The sequence below is a fragment of the Mustela erminea genome, chromosome 14 (genome assembly GCF_009829155.1).
Source record: "Mustela erminea isolate mMusErm1 chromosome 14, mMusErm1.Pri, whole genome shotgun sequence".
In the NCBI taxonomy this organism is placed as follows: Eukaryota; Metazoa; Chordata; class Mammalia; order Carnivora; family Mustelidae; genus Mustela; species Mustela erminea.
This window is the reverse complement of record NC_045627.1, coordinates 86,109,835-86,130,089: the sequence shown is the minus strand read 5'-3', so window position 1 is coordinate 86,130,089 and position 20,255 is coordinate 86,109,835. Positions and strand designations below refer to the sequence as shown.

The window sequence follows — 20,255 nt, the reverse complement described above, 5'->3', positions numbered from 1 at the left end:
AGGTGGCTGGATGGGCTCTGAATGGTTTCGTGACTTCAGACACCTTTCTGCCAAGTGAGGTCACTTTGGGACAGTGGCTACTGCTTTAGGCCAAGTCCTTGAGGCCCAAAGCCTCCCTCGGGGCTAGTCCTTCCTAGCCTTTCTCCGGACTCTGCAATCTCCTGCTTCTTGAGTTACAGGGGATGTTATAATGCTCCCTTCCAAAAAAGTGTTCTGTGGCCAGAGCACACACAGCACTTGGAGCTTTTGGAGTAAAATATGCTCTTTGGTGCCCTGCTGTATTACGGCGTCTGGCCCCGTTTCCCAAGTGAGGTCAGATGGAACTCCGCGGTTCTCTCCGCGCCACCGCCACTGTGTGACTCAGCTGGCCACACGCCTCAGATTCCTGGTGACCAAGGCTGGTATTTATTATCTCATCAGATTAGTCCTTCTCAAGCTGCCGGACCAGAGAGAGTGAGCCAGACGAGCAGGCACACTGACAACCTGAGTCATGCCTGAGCTTTTCAAAAGCAAGAGCACTGGGACGTTACCTCCTTTGAATTCTCAGCCTCCCTGTAGCGGCTGGTGAGGGGGGTGGCCTGACCTCCTGGGGGCCTGCACCAGCTGCTGTGGAGGGCTATGGATTCGCAACTCCCAGCCTGCCTTTTCTCTCGCCGGCCTCCCCCGAGGACTGAGAGGGTCGCGGCACATGGACTAAGCCTCCCTGGCACCAGGGGTGCTCGGAGTTCCTGGAAGTGTTGAGCTTGGGGTCCTACCTCAGCCCCGTGACTTCCCAGGTTCGCTGTACTTCAGCCAATCCTTTCTCGGTCCTTCATATCACTGGACACACTTCCTCGGGAAGGTCAGAACCAGCCGCGGTCCCCACAGTCCTCAGAAGGGCCTTTGACCACCTCCTCTGGGAATGCAGCGTGCTCTTTCCTTCTGTGTCCGTGCAGCTGCCCGTTGTCTAGTCCAGAGGCACAGTACGAGTTTCCCGACGCTGCTGGACTGAATTGTCACAAACGTGGTGACATACACTAGCACAAATCTGTCAACTTCCAGCTCTGTGGCTTGGAAGTCCTCACATGATGGTGTTGGTGACGCAGTGTTACTCTCGCAGCCCCAGGGGGAGAGGACACTTCTCTGCCTCTTGCGGCTTCCTGAGGCCCCTGCCCCCCCGGGCTCACGGTGCGCCTCCATCTTCAAGGCCAGCAGCACGCACCTGCCGACCGTGGTCTCTCTCCGGCTGTTCCTTCTGCTGTGCCATCTTCTTCTCCGCGTCGGACCCTCCCGTCCCCCTCTTAGAAGGGCCCCGGGATCCTGTTGCTCTGATCCAGACCCTTCAGGAGAAATGCTCCTCCCCAAACTGTTAACTTCACCACATTCTCAAAGTCCCTTTTGCCACGTGAGGAGACATACTCACAGATTCTGAGGATTAAGACGGGGGACTCTTCGGGGGCCGTTATCTGTCTACCACGGGCGTTGAACAGACCCCTTGCTAACGAGGTGACCTTCAACAGACTACTCGACCTCGGGCCTCAGCTGTAAACTGGGGATTGTAGTCAGGCTAGCCCACGGGTATCCTGTTGTCCTCGAACACAGCCCATGACCTCTCGTGTGTGCGGCATCACACGCAGTCGCGTGTTCGGTGTGCGGCACCTCGGAAGTCTGAACTCTAGAAGGAGGCTCTGACTGGGCCCACGGAAAGCTCACAGACCAGTGAGCCAGTGTCCTGGGGCTGGCGTGAGTGCTGGGGAGTGGCGGGGCATGGAGTGGGGCGTCCTAGACGAGGTGGCCCTGGAGACAACGTTTGGCAGGGGTGAGAGGGGAAGGGTACTTCCTGCACGCGGAACAGCAGGGGTCCAGGCACCCAGAAACACCGGCGGGGTAGGGGGGGCATTCCAGGGAACTGCAGGCAGTTGGGCTTGTCCAGAGCTTGGGCTGTGACCTGGAGAGCAGAGAGCCTCACTTCTCACCCCGTTCTCTCATTTATTACATATTCCTTGGTGTCCAGCTCTTACCAGATGCTGCTGACTCGAGAATGTGATTCTGCCAGAGGAACAGACTTCCCAGGGTCCCTCTGCGCTCTCGCTTGGACCTGGAGGAGAGTTGGGATGTGACCCTCGCGATCCCGGGGGCGCGGGTGACTTCCGCGGCCAGGCTCCCAGCCAGCAAGATGCACGGGGCTGAGAGCCTTCTAATGCTGCGTTACGGTGCTTGGTTTAAATTAGCTTCCCATGATTCAGAGAGGGAGAACTTCTTGTCAGGAACACATTTGCCATATTTCATTTCCCCCACGGTTAGCAAATGCTCTGGGCTCTGGACCACGTTTGCTGGAGGGCCATTTTCATTCCCCTCTGAGGCCTGATGACTCAGAGCTCCAGGGTCACTGGGCTCCTGCTTGCTGGCCCGTGCCACACGCGCCCCAGTGACTGGACTGAACTGCCGAGTCATCCGGAAACGTCCAGTTACGCTCAGGATGTCCGTCCGTCTCCAGGCCTGGCTGCCGGAACGCTGGCCGGACAAAGCCTTGCCTTCCAGCTCACTTATTCCCTTTTGAAATGGACTTTTCTCAACCCGGAGTTGGATTTCAATAAACTAATCCTGCTTCCAAATCTTTCTACAAATAGAATGATAGAAAATTCAAAACATATGCCTGCAACCAACTCTTTGCTAGCAATGTAATACCCTTTTAGAATACCTTTTGGGGTTTTTGTTCATTTATTTCTTTTCCTAAGTAGTGTTGATAATGTTCTTGTTGGCGAGGAGTTTAAATTCTTCCCCTCCCCGCCACTGGCCCCCCGATTCTTCTTCCACAAATGTTGTATCTCAAGGCCTTATGCGTTGGTGTCAGGCACAGAACTCTTATCTGCAGTTCAGACTGTGGCCTGTGCTAACCCCCCCTTAGTCCAGTTTGGTTTTAATAGCCACAAAGATTTTCTGTCCATGTGACATGACCTTTATTCCTTCTGAAATACAGCTGGATATTTTTCTTCAGGCAGAAAATTTACTTTTGCCAACGTTGTTTATCTGAACCATGGTTACTGAAAGCGTTACTTGGAAATTAATCTTACGGATAACTACATGTCTAGAGCCACAAACAATTTGCATCAGGGAAGTCCTGAAATATGTTAGTTTTATCTATTTTATCACTCACCAGAAAATAGTGTCGCTTGATTTATGCAGTGCGAGCCGACCAGACAGTTTTTATGGGCTGGTAAATATTCAGTGTTTATCTGCAAGGCTGGTTTAAATGAGTTTGCGTTATTATGATACACCTGGGGCAGTACATTTACTAATCAGCCACAACTCTGGTGACGAGCGATGGGAAGAGAAGAGACTTTTGCCAAGAGCCCTATTGTCTCGAGGCAGGAGAGTCTCCCCCTCTTCCCGCAGCATGAGAAGGACGTGATAAAACTTGTTCATTTGGGCTTCATTTTCCGTTGAATGCAGAGGTCAGTTTGGAATAGAGAAAGGGAGAAGTACAACAACAATGGGACAGCCTTCAGGTGTGCCAAAGAGGGGCTTTGTCTGTGGGTATGAGAAGCGGGGGCGGGACAGTTAGTGACAGAGAGGGAGGAGCCCATGCGCCCAAACGGGAGAAGCGCATTTGCATAATAGAGTCATTTTAAGGAAAAGATTAGATCAAGTAAATTGTGAGCTTAATGCAAGATGTCATCATCTCTCTTTCAAAAGACATAATGACATTGGAACTTGCAAACTACAATTACAAATATAAGTTTTATCCCTCTGAAGATAAAACTAGTAATTAAAATCCTTCACTTTCTGTGTAATTGTAAAATACAGGGTGATGTCAAAATTCCCTCTGAAAGGCTAAATTTTATCTTTGGATAATGGCAAAACATCTAAGTGTTCTGTTATTAAGAATTCAAAGGCTGTAAATTGATGCGCTATCGTAGGGACGAGAACCCCATTGTCATTTTTTCCAAGAGACAGACGTGAAGTCTCTTCGTGAAAACGTGAAGACAGACACTTTTAAGTGTGGCAACTTTGAACCCCAGTCTCTATGCATTCCTAACCTCTCCCCAGTGGGGAGAAGTCATTTATGCTTCTGAAAGTATCGACCATTCTGTCTCTAAGTGAGAGAGCCCCATGAAACACTTGGCTGGCCCCTACTCTGCTCTTGGAACTGGCCTGAGCTGAGGTGCTCAGGACTTGACTCTGGGGGCTTGTGTCCTTCTTCCTTAATGATGTGTCCTTGGAATGCAAGGCTGTTTCTGCTCCCAAGGTCAGCGCCAAGCCCTCTTTCTGGTTGTCTTGCCCATACGGTTTCTTCCTTTGCCTATATTTGTAAAACCTGTCTCCTGATGACCTTCTATCTTCTTTCCTCACTGGACAGCGTGGTAAGACTTCCTTTGATGTAAATGTGTAAGTGGAAATCCAGAGCCGTGGGGAAGATGAGCCAGGGGACAGGATTCACCTACCCAAGATGCTTTGTTCTACAGAAATTGCAAGTGGCTTCCTCTGGGGAGGGCAGCTGAGGCAGAACATGCTTTCCCCAAACTCTCTCCCCAGCGGCTCGTCACTTACTCATTCTTGGCACACATCTGCTCTGTGCAGGCCTGAGGGACCACCCCTGTCCACTGGGTTTTGACAGTGAGGCCATAGACTTGGGACATCACAAGATTAAAAAGAGAGAGAGAGAGAAAGAGAAGCTAGTGTGGTAAATACAAGGAGGGGACAGCCCCTATGGCATGGACAAGAGAAGGATGGTGGACCCCAGTCTTGTGGGATGGGAGTGATGGAAGCTGGCCCCAAGAGATGCAGTCAGCAATGCCAGGCAACACAGTCGCCCAGGACCCTCAGCCAACCAGCTCCAGCAGTCAGGCTCCGAGGGAAATGTGAATTTACCTCGCCCTGGGCACATAGCCACCATGGACCTAGTCTATGGCCTGCGGCACAGAGCCCTCTGCCAGGAGCCTCTCCCACTGCACGGGCTGTCCTAGGAGGGGTCTGGCCAGAGTGCGGTGGGTTGGGAGACTATTATTCTCAGTCCTAGACTCTCGCTCTTCGAACTCTGCAGCCCGGCTGGTTATAGAGACCAAAGTGGGGGCAGGGAGCCTTCCAAAAGCACCTGAAGCATGATAAACGTTCATTGTTTTCCTTAGATCCCATACATGCCCAGATACAAAGCATGGAAACCCCCAAAAATCTATGCATCAGAAAGAATGGCTTATTACTGACCTCTTAGTCTCTCGATCATGTCTTTTGATTCTCACAGCCCAGTCAGAAAGGCACAGCGGACCTCATGAACGTCTGTCCATGCTTTTTAGGAAGTTCATGGAGGTTGACTGACAAAATTGGGTTTAAGAAAAGACAAGGGCAGGGCGCCTGGGTGGCTCAGTGGGTTAAGCCGCTGCCTTCGGCTCAGGTCATGATCTCAGGGTCCTGGGATCGAGTCCCTCATCGGGCTCTCTGCTCAGCAGGGAGCCTGCTTCCTTCTCTCTCTCTCTCTGCCTGCCTCTCAGTGTACTTGTAATTTCTCTCTGTCAAATAAATAAATAAAATTTAAAAAATAAATAAATAAAATAAAAAAATAAAAAGAAAAGACAAGGGCGTTTATCACCTGTTTAATTATGCCTAGGGTGTGACTTCATGCCTCCCCTTTTTTTTTTTTTCATTCTGGTAAAAAAGCTTTTAAAAGATCACTTTGACAAGCAACAGGACGAATGATTAGGCTATGGAGATCATGAACATACACCTGCTGAGTGGATAGAAAAAAGCAAAATCAGAAGACTCCCTGTTGGCAGAGTGGGTAGTTGTACCTAAAAATAAGATTTCCAGTGACAGCATCACAATAGAATAAAAAGGTCAGCATTCTAATGAGCTAGAAGTACAGAGGATGTGCTGTGGAAACAGACTTGTTTTTAACTTTACTCAACTGGACTGACATACAAGAAGCTGTAGGTATTTAATACATACACCTTGATGAGTTTGGAAATACACACTTATCCAGGAAACCCTTACCATGGCCGATGCCAGAAACATATTCTTCATGTCCAAAAGTTTCTTCCTAGCCTCTTCGTGTGTGTGTGTGTGAGAGAGAGAGAGATAACACTTAACATAGGATCTACCATCTTGGCAAAATTTGAAGCATAGCATAAGAGTATTATTAACTGTAGACTCTGTTGTACAGTAGATTTCTAGGACTTGCTTTGTGTAACTGAAACTTTGCACTCTTTGACTAATGCCTCCACCAAGCACCTCCCTTCCCCCAGCTCCTGGCAATCACCATTCTACTCTCTGCTTTTATCAGTTCAACCTTTTCAGTTTCCACATATAAGGGAGATGGCGCAGTATTTGTCTTTCTGTATCTGACTGATTTCTCTTAGGGTAATGCCATCCAGGCTTATCCATGTTGTCTCAAATGGCAGGATTTCCTTCTCTTTAAGGCTGAGTCGTCTTCTGTTCTGTGTGCTTACTATGTTTTCTTTATCCGTTTGTCCATCAGTGGACACAGTTTGGCTCCATGTCTTGGGTGTTGTGAATAAAGTTGTAGTGAACACAGGAGTTGAGATATCTCTTCCAGATTCTGATTTCAGCTCCTTCGAATATATACCTAGAAGTAGGACCACTGGTGCTATGATAGTTCTTTTTTTTTTTTTTTTAATTTTTTGAGGGATTTCCATACTGTTTTCTACAAAGGCCGTCTCAGTTTGCATCTCCACAATGTACGGTACAAGGATACAAGTGCTTCCTTTTCTCAACATCCTTGCCGATACTTGTAATCTTTTGCTTTTTTTATTTATACTAGCCATTCAGACTGATATGAAGTGATGTCTCATTGTGCTTTTGATTTGCATCTCCCTGATCGTCAGAGATGCTGAGCGTCTTTTCGTATAACTGTTGGCCCTTTTATGTCTTCTTGGAAGACGTGTCTATTCAGTTCCTTTGCCCATTCTTTAATCTGGTTATTTGGGACCTTTTTTTTTTTTTTCCTATTGAGTTCTAGGAGTTCCCTATGTATTTGATGTATTACCACCTTGTCAAATAGATGGTTTACAAACATTTCTTCCCGTTCTGTAGGTTGCCTTCCATTTTGTTGATTATTTTTCCTTTACTGTAAGGAAGATTTTTAGTTCAATGTATTCCCATTTGTCTATCTTTGCTTTTGTTGCCTGTGCTTTTTGTGTCATGTCCAAGAAATCTTTGCCAAGACCAATGTCAAGGAGCTTTTCCACTATATTTTCTTGAAACTATAAGTTTTAAGTCTTATATTTAAGTCGTTACTCCATTTCTTACTTAATTTTTGCAGCAGTAGAAGATAAGGGTCTGGTTTATTCTTTTGCATATGGATATCCAGTTTTCCCAGCACCATTTGTTAAAGAGATTATTCTTCCCCATTGGGCTTTCTTGGCACCTTTGTCAAAGATCAGTCGACCAAAGACCTTGAGACCAAAGAGAAATGTAAAGATGTTGAGCAGCTTTGTTTCTTGATACAGGAGAGTAAAAGAAAAAGTAATATTTCTTTATTAAAATGGGACTTTTCAATATTTTTCACCAAGTTAATGGATAGTATGTTGTAATACTTTGGACTCTGTCATCCATGTTGCTAAAAATTCACGTATTCAAATTTGCCATCAACATTTCTGGGCCTTTTCTCTGTGGGAAAATGGCAACTCTCTTTAAGTGTGTTGTGACCTTCTACTGGGGCATGCACAACACTTCACAGTTATCAGAAAACTGTAATGCTGTTCTATAGCCCCTAGGGATTTACACACACACCTGGTTTTCAGGCCATACAACCCACTGACATTTGGGGCATTAGAATCTCAAAGTCCCCTGCCCTAGAAGACCCAATTTTGTCAAATTTCCAGGTCCAGGTTCCCAAGCAGTGACCTAGCATTGGTTTTCTCTTCTAAACATTTTATTCTTGCTTAAATACGATTTGTACCCCCTTGCTTGACTTCCTGTTTTAGCCACTTTCTGTGGCATTCCTACATAAAATGTGCCCCTTTGTTTTAAATCGTGGTGGCCACCAGTCTCTTTCCCTCTTCGTCTTACCCTTCTGCACACCCCAGTCCAGCCCTCCTCCAGGCCTGCCTTCTAGCTGTTCGCAAGCTCGTGAGTCTGAAACGGCTTGGAAATCTCTACACACACACACACACACACACACACACACACACACACACACACACATAAAATCTCTTTTATCTCTACCAGGAAAACAAATTAATCAATGAACACATTCAAAGAGCAGCAAGGTTTGTTTGTTTGTTTTTTTAAGTGGCCACATTTCCCAGTGGATAAATTACTTGATAAGAGCAAGCACAACAGACCCTATGAAGCATCAACCCAGCATCAGTAGCAGAGAGATACCAACTCTGCCTCCCCAGTTCCAGAGCTCAGCATCCGCCGGGACCTGCTGGCACTCCTTTATCCTGGCTGGTCTTCCAAGGCAGGGAAAGGACTGAAGCCTTTTCCATCGGCCTTACAGCACGCAGAAGGAGCTCCCTATCTCACATTGGCCTAAGTCTGGGATCACTTGGGCGGCATGAGAGTATCCATTTACAGCTCTTGCCCTGTCTCCCCACGCATACCAGCATGGCTCTCCACTCAGCAATGGGGGCGGATGCAGTTCAGGTCTTTTGCTCTCTATGCCCAAGGCCCATGCAGGACCTAGTCCAGGTAGGGCCTTGATACACCTCAGAGCACCAGAGAGGACAGGCTGAGCTCCAACCTCGGCAGTCCTGTTGCCTGGCTTTAAGCCACATATTTAACCTCCTGGGTTCTAGTTTTCTTGTCCATAAAACGGGATAATGAGACCTGCCTCTTAGGATCCCTGGTAGGATTGAGGTGTGGAATTCAGCCCGTTGTCCCTCCTCTAAGAGTTCTTTCCTGACCAGCCTGCTTAACACAACAGCCTCCTGGGCCCTCCAACTTGGTTGATTCCTTCATAACACTTCCCAACCCAGGACTTGAGAGGAAGATACCCATTTGCTTGCACTTTTTTCCTTGCAACTTGAGAGCAAGCAGGAGGCTTTGTCCACAGTGGCCAACCCCTACACCCCCAGGGCCTAGCAGACAGTAAGGGCCAGATAACTGTGTGTGTGAATGAAGTCTGCATCAGGATGGGAGGACGGACTGACGGACGGACGGACGGACAGAAGGAAGGAAAGAATAGAAAAAGAAAAGAAGGAAAGAGAGAGAGAGAAAGAGAAAACCAGACAGGTAAGTAACAAGTACATTGAGTCCATGTGAATACACAATCAACCATTGAGTTGTTGGTATATTCTAGATGCCAGTTTTTCTAAAACTGATCAATTAGATCCAGGTATTTTGATCAAAGTACCATCAAACAGAAACAGGCTCGACACTGAGACAGGCCCTCCCCATCTCTTCACCTGCAGTGGGTAGAGGAAAAGAATAAGGCAGGAGGACATGGAGGAAATGGACTGTAGTAGTAGGCAGAAGCTGCGCGGTCAGTGGTGTAACCACGCTGCGAGCGGAAATAGGAACCCGGGGTGCCAGGAAAGGACTGTGATGCTCCCAAGCCAGAGACCTGGTTTTTTCCCATGATAGAAAATTGTGTCCAATTTGCCATCATGCCCTTAAAAATGAGTTGGAGAGATGTCTCAACATAGTTTTTAAAAAACAGAGAATGGGCAAGTGAGAGGTTCGGGACTCCGGTACCTCACCGCAGAGGCCCATGGCTGAACCCACAGCCCATCTCCACTGTTGCAAGGGTTTGGTTTGGTTTGATTTGTCTGTTGTTTTTTTAAATGAGAAGGGGATCATGTCTGCTCCTGCCTGATGAAGAGGAATCAGGTGCAGGTTAAAGAAAGAGAAATTTTTAGAAATAAGAAGGTCTTCTGTTCCTTTGTCCCTCGTTAGACTGATATTTTAAATGAGTCAGTTGCCACCTTGGGAAGTGCAGGGAGCTTCCCCAGAGTTGGGCGCAGAGAAAGGCGAGGGACAGAGTGAGGTCTGGGCAGTGGCATCTGGCGGTTGGAAGGGTTACTGGAAAGAGCACCCACCTGGACACCAGTATAGGAAAGAAGGTGGGTCAAGCCCACACCACAAGGCACAGTTTATTCTGAAAAGTATGGACCATTTTCCTGAAGTTCTCACATCGTCTTCAACAGATGTCCCTATGCCTAGGATCTAAGAAGCTTTGGCCGTGTGAATTCCAAAGCACAAGGTCATTCTTTCCCTGGCCAGAAGATGTGCTAGGAATGCCTATGTCCTCCGCTCTCTGGCTCCCACATGCCTCTCTACTGGGCACTGTCATTCCGTGCAAAATGACTGTGGGGGTTTGTCCCTCCCTGGCCTCTGAGAGCACTCTCTGCCTTGCTAACATGGGCCCTAACTGAAGCGAGGGCTTGCTCTCGGAGGGAGCTTTATAGGACTGAAGCTGTTGTGTAAGACATCTGTGGTAATTGTTTGCTCCCTCCCTCTCTCCCTGCATCCCCCCATAGTCATCGTTATTCCTTTGAGCCGCTCTAGCGTGTGTTTTCTCACCAGAATTGTAGGAGATGCCATTAAAGAGAGCACACTCCCTTGCGCCTGAGGCCAGCTAGCTCTCTTCTTTCTGCACTGGCTCAGGTCTGGTCCCCTAGCCAGGCCACATCTCCTAGAAGGCTGCATGCCCTTGGCCCGGAGAGCCGCCCCAGAGAAGAGTGAGCTAGCAGATGCAGGCTTTACCGCGAGTGACACCCGGGGAGGGTGCTAGGTGGCCCCAGGCCTGCTCATCTCAGGAGTCAGCCAAGGTGCAGGTGTGATTTCTCTGCACACCAAACCCATCTCCCCTTAACCTGAAATCCCAGCGCCGGTCAGCGACAAACCTTAGAAACCCTTGCTTGGCTTCTGTTTCAGGTGCTAAACCTGCCCCCGGGATCTGCTTTGAGAGAGTCAACTCTGCAGGTGACCCGTACGGCAACTGTGGCAAAGACTCCAAGAGTTCCTTTGCCAAATGCGAGATGAGGTACGGAACCCATGGCCCGAGCACGTCATGGCTTTGAACTTCCCATGTGGCTCAGAGCTGGTTGCAGACTTGCCCTCTTCGGGGACTGTTTGTTCTCACCCTTGCAGAGATGCTAAATGTGGAAAAATCCAGTGTCAAGGAGGTGCCAGCCGGCCCGTCATTGGTACCAATGCCGTCTCCATAGAAACAAACATCCCGCTGCAGGAAGGAGGTCGGATTCTGTGCCGCGGGACCCACGTGTACTTGGGCGATGACCTCCCGGACCCCGGGCTTGTGCTTGCCGGCACCAAGTGTGCAGATGGAAAAGTAAGACCCAAATGTTCACTCGCATCATAAATGTAAGTCTGGAAGGGGCCTGTGGAGAAACGTCCTGTCCAAGAACTGACTCAGGAGGTTGGTTTGTTTTCCTAAATCCGCTCCTTCCTAGAACTTTGTCTCTGGAATCCAGTTCTTTGCACCTAGAAGGCAAAGTTAATAAATCCTAGATCCTGGCCTAACCATGGAGATGCAGATTTGGGAAAATCAAGCTCAGTTTCTCAGTCTTTGAGTGTTAATAAGTCATTTCTACACTCTGGGCGTCAGGAGTGTTTCCAGCCAGGAAATTACTTTGGAAGCAAACACAGTAGCCTATTATATTGTTTTTGGAAATGCCGCCTTGGTTTTTGGCACAGTGACGGCTTGTTCTCACCTGGACGGAACGGGAAGTCATATGTATTTTAAGAGACCCCCATAGAGAGAATAGGAGAGGGGAAGAGAGAGAGAATCAGCTTGAAACCAAAGGGGGGTCTTTTGGAGAGCAGGGGAAAGCAGACAAGGATATTTAGGGGTTTAGAAAGAAAGTCAACAATGAAAAGTCAAAACAAGAAACTGAGGTTTCTTTTTAACATCTGCCACATTGATTTTTCTCAGCAGACTTTCTCGTCAGGCTAAATGAAAGCAAGTTAATAAAACATTTTAGGAAAGAGGATTAATCAACATGCCTTTTTTTAGGACCCCCACCTTCAAAAGGATTATGAAATCATTCACCAACATGGAGGTCACAGAATAGAAAGTCATAAAATAGAAAGATAGATTCAGCTCCGTGGCCAAGTCCCCAGGGTAAGAATTCTGTGCCCTCAGCCCCATCCGGTCATATACTCTGAGCCACAAGTGCCTCGTCCTGAAGGAAATGGGAAGATGGTACGTGAAACACGATGTACATTCCTGGGGTCTCCTTAACCACACGTGTCAGCTGCTCCTTTTCTGGCCTTGACATTAGAATGACACTCATATTTTAAACTGTAGTCTGAACAGCCGGAAGCCGGAACCGGGTGCGTCTAAACACTGAAATTCCAAGGCCTCGATTTGTCGATGAGTTTTTTCCTCCATGTGCAAGAGTAAATGCACTTCCCTCTCCGTTCCCGCAGAACACGGGTTCTTTGAAAGCTGTCCTTGGCCTTCATTGCTCGTGGGTTAAGAGGAGAGCGGCCCCCATATGCAGGGGTTCTGACCCGGGTCCTGCTGCGTTCTCTGTAGCCTCAGTTTCTTTTGTCAGCTGGAATGAGACAGTCCCCTTGGCCAAGATTCCCAGCAGCCCTGGGAGTTGTCCTGGGCAACTGGCACTATTTTCAAAGTGCGTCACTGGTGCAAACTTCCCGTAGGGAGGTTCTACTCAATCAGAAATGCTTCTGCAATCTAAAGATTAGACTTCTCTTTCTCTGCCCCCACTAATTTGTAACGTCTTAGAGGAAATAAAGGGCCTGATCCTTTGAGTCTGGAGTATGTTAGGCACCTTTAAGATGAGACTACACTCCTGCAACCAGCATGGTATGGTTTAGGAAACTACCGCCCCTGCAAAGGCTTGATAAACACAAGGGAACTGTCTGTTTTCCTCCGTGGAGTCTTTCCGTTAATGGTTTGTGGCAGTGACAGTGATGATGGGTCAGTAATTTGGAAACGTTCCCATGTGTCAGTATCTCCTTTAAAAGGTTCTTGGACCTGGATTCTTGGAGTCTCTGAGTCTGCACAGGCCCCAGGCTGAGGGCTGGTACATGTCTTCTCTCTTTATCTTTCATGGAAGGAGCAGATGGGGGGGTCAGTGCGGGGCGGGGGGTGGAGATGCCGCAATTCATAGGTTTTGTTGCAAGCTCTAAACAGAAATCAGTTATCCTCATCTCCTAATTGATGAAACCATATGAAGCACCACATTGACCTGAGTCCTGAAATGTGCCAAGTCCGTAAGCAGGTGCTCAAATCCAGGTCAGAGTTAGCTGGAAAGGGCATCGCTGTGCTGCCCCCGTAGCAGCTGAAGGGAAATCATCTTCCTCGAACTTTTCTTGGCTTTCCCTTTTGAGATCACAGATACGGTGCATGTGGTTGGAAAGGGGCTGAGACGTTTACCACGTTTTCCTCCTTCCGCAGATTTGCCTCAATCGTCGCTGTCAAAACACAAGCGTCTTCGGCGTTCAGGAGTGTGTGAAGCAGTGTCACCAAAGAGGGGTGAGCGGCCCAGTGGGCTTCCTGTAGCCAGTCCCTAGCAAGCAAAGCACCAGTTTGTTCGTTTGTAAAGGATTCTGCAATCCGCAACTTCTAAAAAAATATAGCTGTCGCTTCCATGCTTTCTTCTAAAGACACTAATTTTCTCTGACCTTTACGTAGCAGGAGAAATGTGACTTTTATTTAGCAAAGAAAATCAGATGGAGCCATAATTATCTTTCAGAGGAGCATCCTGTGATTTTTAAAAAAGGACTTTGTCATCTTCAAAGTAGTTTTAAAACACACCTTCCTGCATAAAGGATTTTGCCTTAAGGTTTCGAACAGAGCTGTCCCTCTAAGGGAGGATTCTAAGGCAGGACCAAGAAATCTAAGGACCAAGATTCAGAGCATGGGTCTTAACGGAAACACTTCCAAAAGCAGTTAAACCAAGGGAGACAGAACATACTGACGACGTGTTCTTGAAATCTCACACAATGCATTTCAGCTAAAGAAAGTGGTTACTTTAGTTCAGAGAATTGTTTTAGGAGAGAAGAGGACTCTAACTGTTTAAAACATAATCTATTTTTTCTGATGGGCTTAATTATTTCCAATGGAATCATATTAATCTTGATTAGCCATGCCAGGGGTTCATTTGTTTTTCTGAAACATTCTCTGCAGAAATCATGCTCCCAATTCTATTTTTAAAACTCGCAGACACTCACCAATGATTCTAACATAGAATTATGGGGTTTTCATAAAATGGCGATTGTGCTGTAACTATGAAGGATTGCAATGCCATCTCTGGCCGGTTTGTTGACTGCGAGTATAGCTAACTGTCAATATAAAACAAAATCCTTTTATGTCTTTGTTGGATCATAGATTTCTTTCTAATGGCCCTAAGAGATGGTCTGGTGCAGCTTCATTATGAAGGAGCCCAGGACCGAGAGGCAGTAGTGCCTGTCCAAGGTCACGGGACCAGGTAGCAGGCATGCTGGGGGGCGGACCCTGGGCTCCTCACCTTGCAGCATCCCTGGGCTCCCATCCACATGCTGGAGAGGAAAGGCCCACACTCACGGAAGAGTTGCCATGACTTGGTGACAAGTCACTTGACCACAGCCCTTCCCCGAGTGAGACCAGGCTCACCAGCTGTGCCTCCAAAGGGGATAGCAAAGCTGCCAGTCTCTCTGCTGCCAGCTGCAAAAAGGGCACCGGACCCCAGTTTGCATTGGGAGACCATGCAAAATGGAGTAGGCAGTGCTGGGCCCGAATCCTCGCAGGTGCGTGGCAGGTGGTGGTCAGCAGCAGCATCTTTGAGAGACAGGCAAGACTCTCAGTGTCCGCACAGGCTGGGCCACTCGGTCAGCAGTGCCGCAGGGGGTTAGCATTACAGGAATATAGCTTCCAACTTATCATAGGTTGTCTGGTCTGTCGGTCTTATTTTAAGGAATTGGGGCTTTTTTTTTTAAGATTTTATTTATTTATCAGAGAGAAAGAGAGAGATCACAAGTAGGCAGAGAGTCAGGCGGGGGTGGGGGGAAGCAGGCTCCCTGCTGAGCAGAGCCCGACGCAGGGCTCGATCTTCCTGAGCCTTGAGATCATGGACCCTGAGGCCCTGGACCTGAGCACCCTGAGATCATGACCTGAGCTGAAGGCAGAGGCTCAACCCCCTGAGCCACCCAGGCGCCCAGTTGGGGCTTTTGATGGCTGGATCATCAACAACAACAAAAAAATCAGTGAAAGCAGGAAAACATCACAAATGAGACATCTACACCAAACATTTTACTTTTGCCTTAGAAAAGTACGTGTTCGGCCCCATCTAACAATAGTCGGATGCAGGGCTGAGGCCTTTGGGATGGGTGTCTGACTGTAGGTCTGCACCGACTTATATAAACCACACAAAGCCCGTCACCTGCGATGCACAGTTCCTTTCTGTAAGCGGAAGAGGACCTGGGATGCTCAGAAGCAACCCGACTGCGGAATCCTTCCTGGTCCGAGCAGCCCTGCAGGGTCGTTCACAGGCGACCCATTCCAGATGGGCCAGAAGCTCTTCTTAGCTACTTGCCCATATTCAGTGTGCCCACGGCATGCCCCCCATTTTCAGAGAAACAATACCCTCTTGTTTACTAGCTCCTGTGCCCCTTGCGCATGCAGGAGCTCCGTAAGTTCCTTAGTAATGGCAGCGGGTCTGACAGTCAGCTCAGGCTAGGGGCGCCTCCTCCGTCGGTCACCGCTAACCAGGTGAGCTGGAGCTGGTCCTTCCCTGGGGGGCTCTGGCCCCCGATCCCAGAGTGAAGCCCATCCTCCGGCTTTCTCAGCACCCCTTTCCTGCCACGAGGACCCCAGGGTTTAGTAGGCTGTGGCCAGCCCGCGGGGCTGGGGCAAGGAGGAGCCGCTGGGAGACTCCCCAGGCAGGTGGGCGTTGCAGGCACGAGACGTCAGAGCAGGTCTGCCGCCTCTCCGAACATTGTGTCTGCAGGAGGCACGGCTGTGCCCCTAGGTCGGGCCTGGGATGGCCGAGGCTCAGATTCCGCAGCCCTGAAGCAGGGTCGCTGCTCACCATGGAGGGGGCTTCTCATTGTGGTCATTTGGGAGGGGGGGGATTCTGAATTGAAAAAGAGGACACCTGAAAAGGAAAAGGAAAAAAAGAAAACGAGGACCTGGCCGTTGATGGAGGGAAAAGGGGTGGGAGGCAGGGGATGCCCCCAGTGCCCAGTACTGCCCTTACAGCAGCGAAGAGGCAGATTGTTACATTCGCAGCCTTGGGCTCTGGTCCCACCTGTGTATTCAGTGCTCGAGGGAACTCTGACCACAGGGCCTTTGCTTCTGTGTGGCAGCCAATTAGAGCTCAGAGATTTACCACCGCCCCACATGGAGGGCGGGCGCTAACGCTGCTCCTCTTTCTCGGTGTCCCCCTCCCCCGCCGCCCGGACAGGTGTGTAACAACCGCAAGAACTGCCACTGCGAGGCCCACTGGGCGCCTCCGTTCTGTGACAAGTTTGGCTTCGGGGGAAGCACAGACAGTGGCCCCGTCCGGCGAGCAGGTGAGCAGGGACAGCACGTCCCCAGGAGTGGGTGCTGAGTGACCGGGGGGACTGTGGGAAGGCAGGTGCAGATCTTTCCAACAAGACGAAGGGCTCACCAGCGGTCCGTGGGTGTGCAGGTGTAACCACCCCCAGGGGGAAGCCCAGGCACCCCCACAAGGGCCCGACACCAGCCCGAGGCCCATGTCCAGGCTCTGTCCCGTCCTGACCTTTGCCAAGAGTCCTCACTCCGCTCTGGCTGAGTGGCTGACTCTGTCCCTTGTTCACCTGTGACACTTTGCTTAGCCAAGGTCATTTCGACAGCGGGTTGCCAAACAGGTACGAACTTGGGTGTGGGATGAAAGGACTTTGTAAAGCCCAGCGTCGGTGCATGGGGGACCAAGAGGTGCGAGGCCAAATGTCTCCTAAAACACCTACTAGAGAGTCACCTCCTAGCCTGTGTGGGCGGCCCCGGCAGCCCCCGGGGGGAGCAAGAAGGCTTCTGCGCACTGAGCAGCTGAGCGGTGCAGTCACCGGGCTGGGCGTCAGCGCATTTGCTCGATCTCCTCGGACACTTGCCTCACGCCCAAGCCACGGTCATTCTTCCTTCTTTACAAATAAAGGACCTGGGGCTTGGGGGAGGCAAGTAACTTCCCCACAGCCACACAGCTACGAGGGAGACCAGGTCCCTCTCCCCCTCAGAAAACCCTCCTCGCACCAGCGCTTGCTCCCCACTGCTTTTCTCCCGGGGTGACCTTGACGCATGGTCTCCGGGCGCCTTGCTGCTCTCGCTGAGCACCTGTCAGGCAGGGAACAGGCGAGTCTGAACGACGCCCCTTGTAAAGGGAAAGAAACAAAAAGGTGCAGAGGGCCGGCCCGAGCCCACTTGTGCTGACACTCAGTGCTCACCCGAGCCCCGGGACGCTCAGACGTTCACTCGGTGGCTCGTGCTGTACAGGGGACACCCCATGTCCTCACGTCCTGATGTAACTGGCGGTGGCATCACCACATCTTGAAGACGACAGACATAACGCTGCTCTGCGGGGCCAGGCGGTGAGGGCAGTGCTGGGATGGGGGAGGGGAGCACCTGCCCCAGGGCCATGTCTGCAGACAGTGTCATGAGCTCCTGGTCGTCCTTCTCCTTAAACTGGGTCGGGTCTCAGCGTCCCTCTCAGAGACGCCAGGCGACCCCGCCCTCGGGTCCAGGCCCCGCAGCAAGGACAGAAAGGACCAGAAAGTCTTGCTGTCTAGTGAGCGTTCCTTCCTGGAGGTGTTGGGGGTGGGGAAGCAGGTCTGGGCAAGTGTCCCATTTGCTCACTGACGTCTCCGCCCTGACCACGGCACATTCGCTGCCCCGCGGTTAACATCTGGAGCCAGTGGGAAGCGTGTGTCGTGCTCACCTGGCAGGATGCTAGCTTCTGCTCAGACAAGGGCACAGGCCCCCGTTCCCCCCACAAGGGGGTTGGAGCGGATTAGCCAGGACGCTCTGGTACTGACCGCGGTACTCGGGTGTGGGGGCTCCCCCACGCCTGTCCTTCACCGGAGCAAGGAAGCATCCGTGCCTCTGTCCCCTGCCGCCACGACTGCGTGAAAGTACACCTAAACGCACACAAAGAGGCAGGCATGGGGAGCTCTGTCCTGAGCCTCCCTGCCCCCACCGCCCCCCAGCCTGACCGTGACTTCTCGAGCACCTGCCACGCGCCAGCCACTCTTCCAGGGCCCAGAGACACGGAGCAGGCCCAGCGGGGCCCTGCAGGAGTGCGGCCGAGGGAGGGGAGACCAGGGCACTTGGGGAGGTGGGCCAACGTGGGCAGCCACATGGGGCCTGGTGTTTGCACTGGGTGAGGGGGCCAGGGGGCCCCGGTTTGCCAGCTCGAGCGGCATGATGGCACGCACTGCAACAGACCAAGGCAGGTGGCCCAGATGGTGCGGCCGAGTTCATTGCGGGGCCTAGGAACTATTGATCAGCTTAAGACTTGCGGATTGATTGCGGGGAGCTGGAAATTGTGGCTCGTGCTATAGCTGCTCACTTCATTCATTGGCTTTGTGAAGACACAACAGCACTCTAGCCAGAGCCCTCGTCTGAAAAGAATGACATTTTGGCCAGAAACCCAGAAGCAGGGCTTTTCCAGTAACACTAACAAGGGAATCAAGACTGTCATATGTTGATTGTCTTACTTAGGCTGAGACACATCCCTGATAGGACTTGTCAGTTGGGGACGAAGTCCAGAAACAGGGTGGGAGGCGTTCTTTCCCAGAGCGGGAGCGGGCCGGCGGGGCCTGGCGGTCAGCCCCTGTGAGCACCGTAGCCAGCAGCAGGGGTGGGAGAGCCTGCCAGCACCTGCACAGCTGTCCCCAGCAGCCTGAGGGGGCTGTGGCTCACCTGCCAGGGGAGGCACGCCCTGCTTGTTGCTGGCAGGGGGACAGAGACCCGTGAACCCCACATCTGGGCTCTCAAGGACTCCACAGAGCAGTGGGAGCTGCCAATCCAGCTCCTCTTCAGCCTGGCAGGGTCATCCCCGGGGCTCTTTCTGTGGCCAGAAACCAGCCTGAAGCTTTGACTTTCCCTTCTCTTCCACACCCTTCAGGGGGGCTTCTCAGTGTCTTTGTACTGAACAAAATGGGAGCAAATCCCAGAAAAGGGATGTTCCCTTGGAGAAAATAAAAAGCCCCCTCCCAGAGAAAGGGCTTTGCTGCCCAAAACCTGTAACTTGAGTCCCTAACGTAACAAACACAGTGAAATCTAACAGAAGCAAACCCGTGGGCCTTTCCTTTTAGCTATGGGTTTTGTGGGGTTTTCTCACTTATTTTGACAATGTCCAGAAGTAGAGTCTTGGTCTAAAGAAAATAAACACAGACCCCAGAGTTAAAGAATTTGAGGAGGAGAGCATGGGAAGGAGCTTATCTGTGAGGGGGCTGGAGAGGTCACTGTCCAGGGAGGTAGCGGCTCCCTGCCACCATCTGTGGCCACCATGTCTACAGGGCAGCGGGAGGGTTGGCGGCGACATGTGGTCAGGGCTATGGTCCCACCCGCCAGACAACCTTCCCGTTTATCAAGAGCTGTCAGAAATGCATCACTGGTGATGCAGACTGAACCTCAGACATGACCTTTGAACTAAGACCAACATATCAGTACGTCTCCTCACGGCATTCCTGCTCCTTCCTTCAGAGCGCGCGTGGCCGTGAGGGCCACGATCTGATACTTCCCGTATTTCATCATGACTCTCTTTGCCTGAGCAAAATGTGTTTTGTTTCAGATAACCAAGGTTTAACCATAGGAATTCTGGTGGCCATCCTCTGTCTGCTTGCTGCTGGATTTGTAGTTTATCTGAAAAGGAAGACATTAATTCGCCTGCTGTTTACAGATAAAAAAACCACCATTGAAAAGCTGAGGTACGCTGGGTTTGGGTCATCTTTTCCAGAGACGGCATTTGCCATCTACGCACGGGAAACGGCTCCTCTTCTCGCTTCGTTTTCCTTAGCGAAGAAAGAGGTCAGATTTTTAGATAGTAAAACCGTTGTTTTGGTTTTTTAAAATCTTTGCCAGACCAGCTGCCTCCTTTCTGTTCCCTTCAGACTGTTTGCTGCTCATTGCATGAGTAAGCAGGCGGAATCACACTGATACGTTTGTTCCCACCCTTATATCAGTAATTTTTACAAGACACAGGATCTTAAAATATTTTCGTCAGCTGGGGTAGCTTTAGATATAAATGTATTCGAAGACAATCTTGCTGAAATGCCCTCTTTCTCCCAAATAACTCCCAGGGGTCTCAGAGCCACGTGTCTATAAATTGCAAAAACTAATTTCACAGAATAGTGGCTTTGGGGAGAAAAAAAAATCAATATATATTTTTTAA

General features: G+C 50.3%; 1 protein-coding gene across 1 annotated transcript in view; it reads left to right on the top strand.

The window, feature by feature from the left end:
• The window catches only part of ADAM12 (ADAM metallopeptidase domain 12), a 323,414-nt gene that overhangs the window by 279,338 nt on the left and 23,821 nt on the right, over nt 1–20,255 (top strand). Inside the window, exons 15-19 of the mRNA XM_032313677.1 lie at nt 10,816–10,924; nt 11,032–11,230; nt 13,325–13,402; nt 16,311–16,419; nt 19,656–19,791. Coding sequence (XP_032169568.1) covers nt 10,816–10,924; nt 11,032–11,230; nt 13,325–13,402; nt 16,311–16,419; nt 19,656–19,791 — 631 coding nt within the window. The remainder of the gene's footprint in view (nt 1–10,815; nt 10,925–11,031; nt 11,231–13,324; nt 13,403–16,310; nt 16,420–19,655; nt 19,792–20,255) is intronic.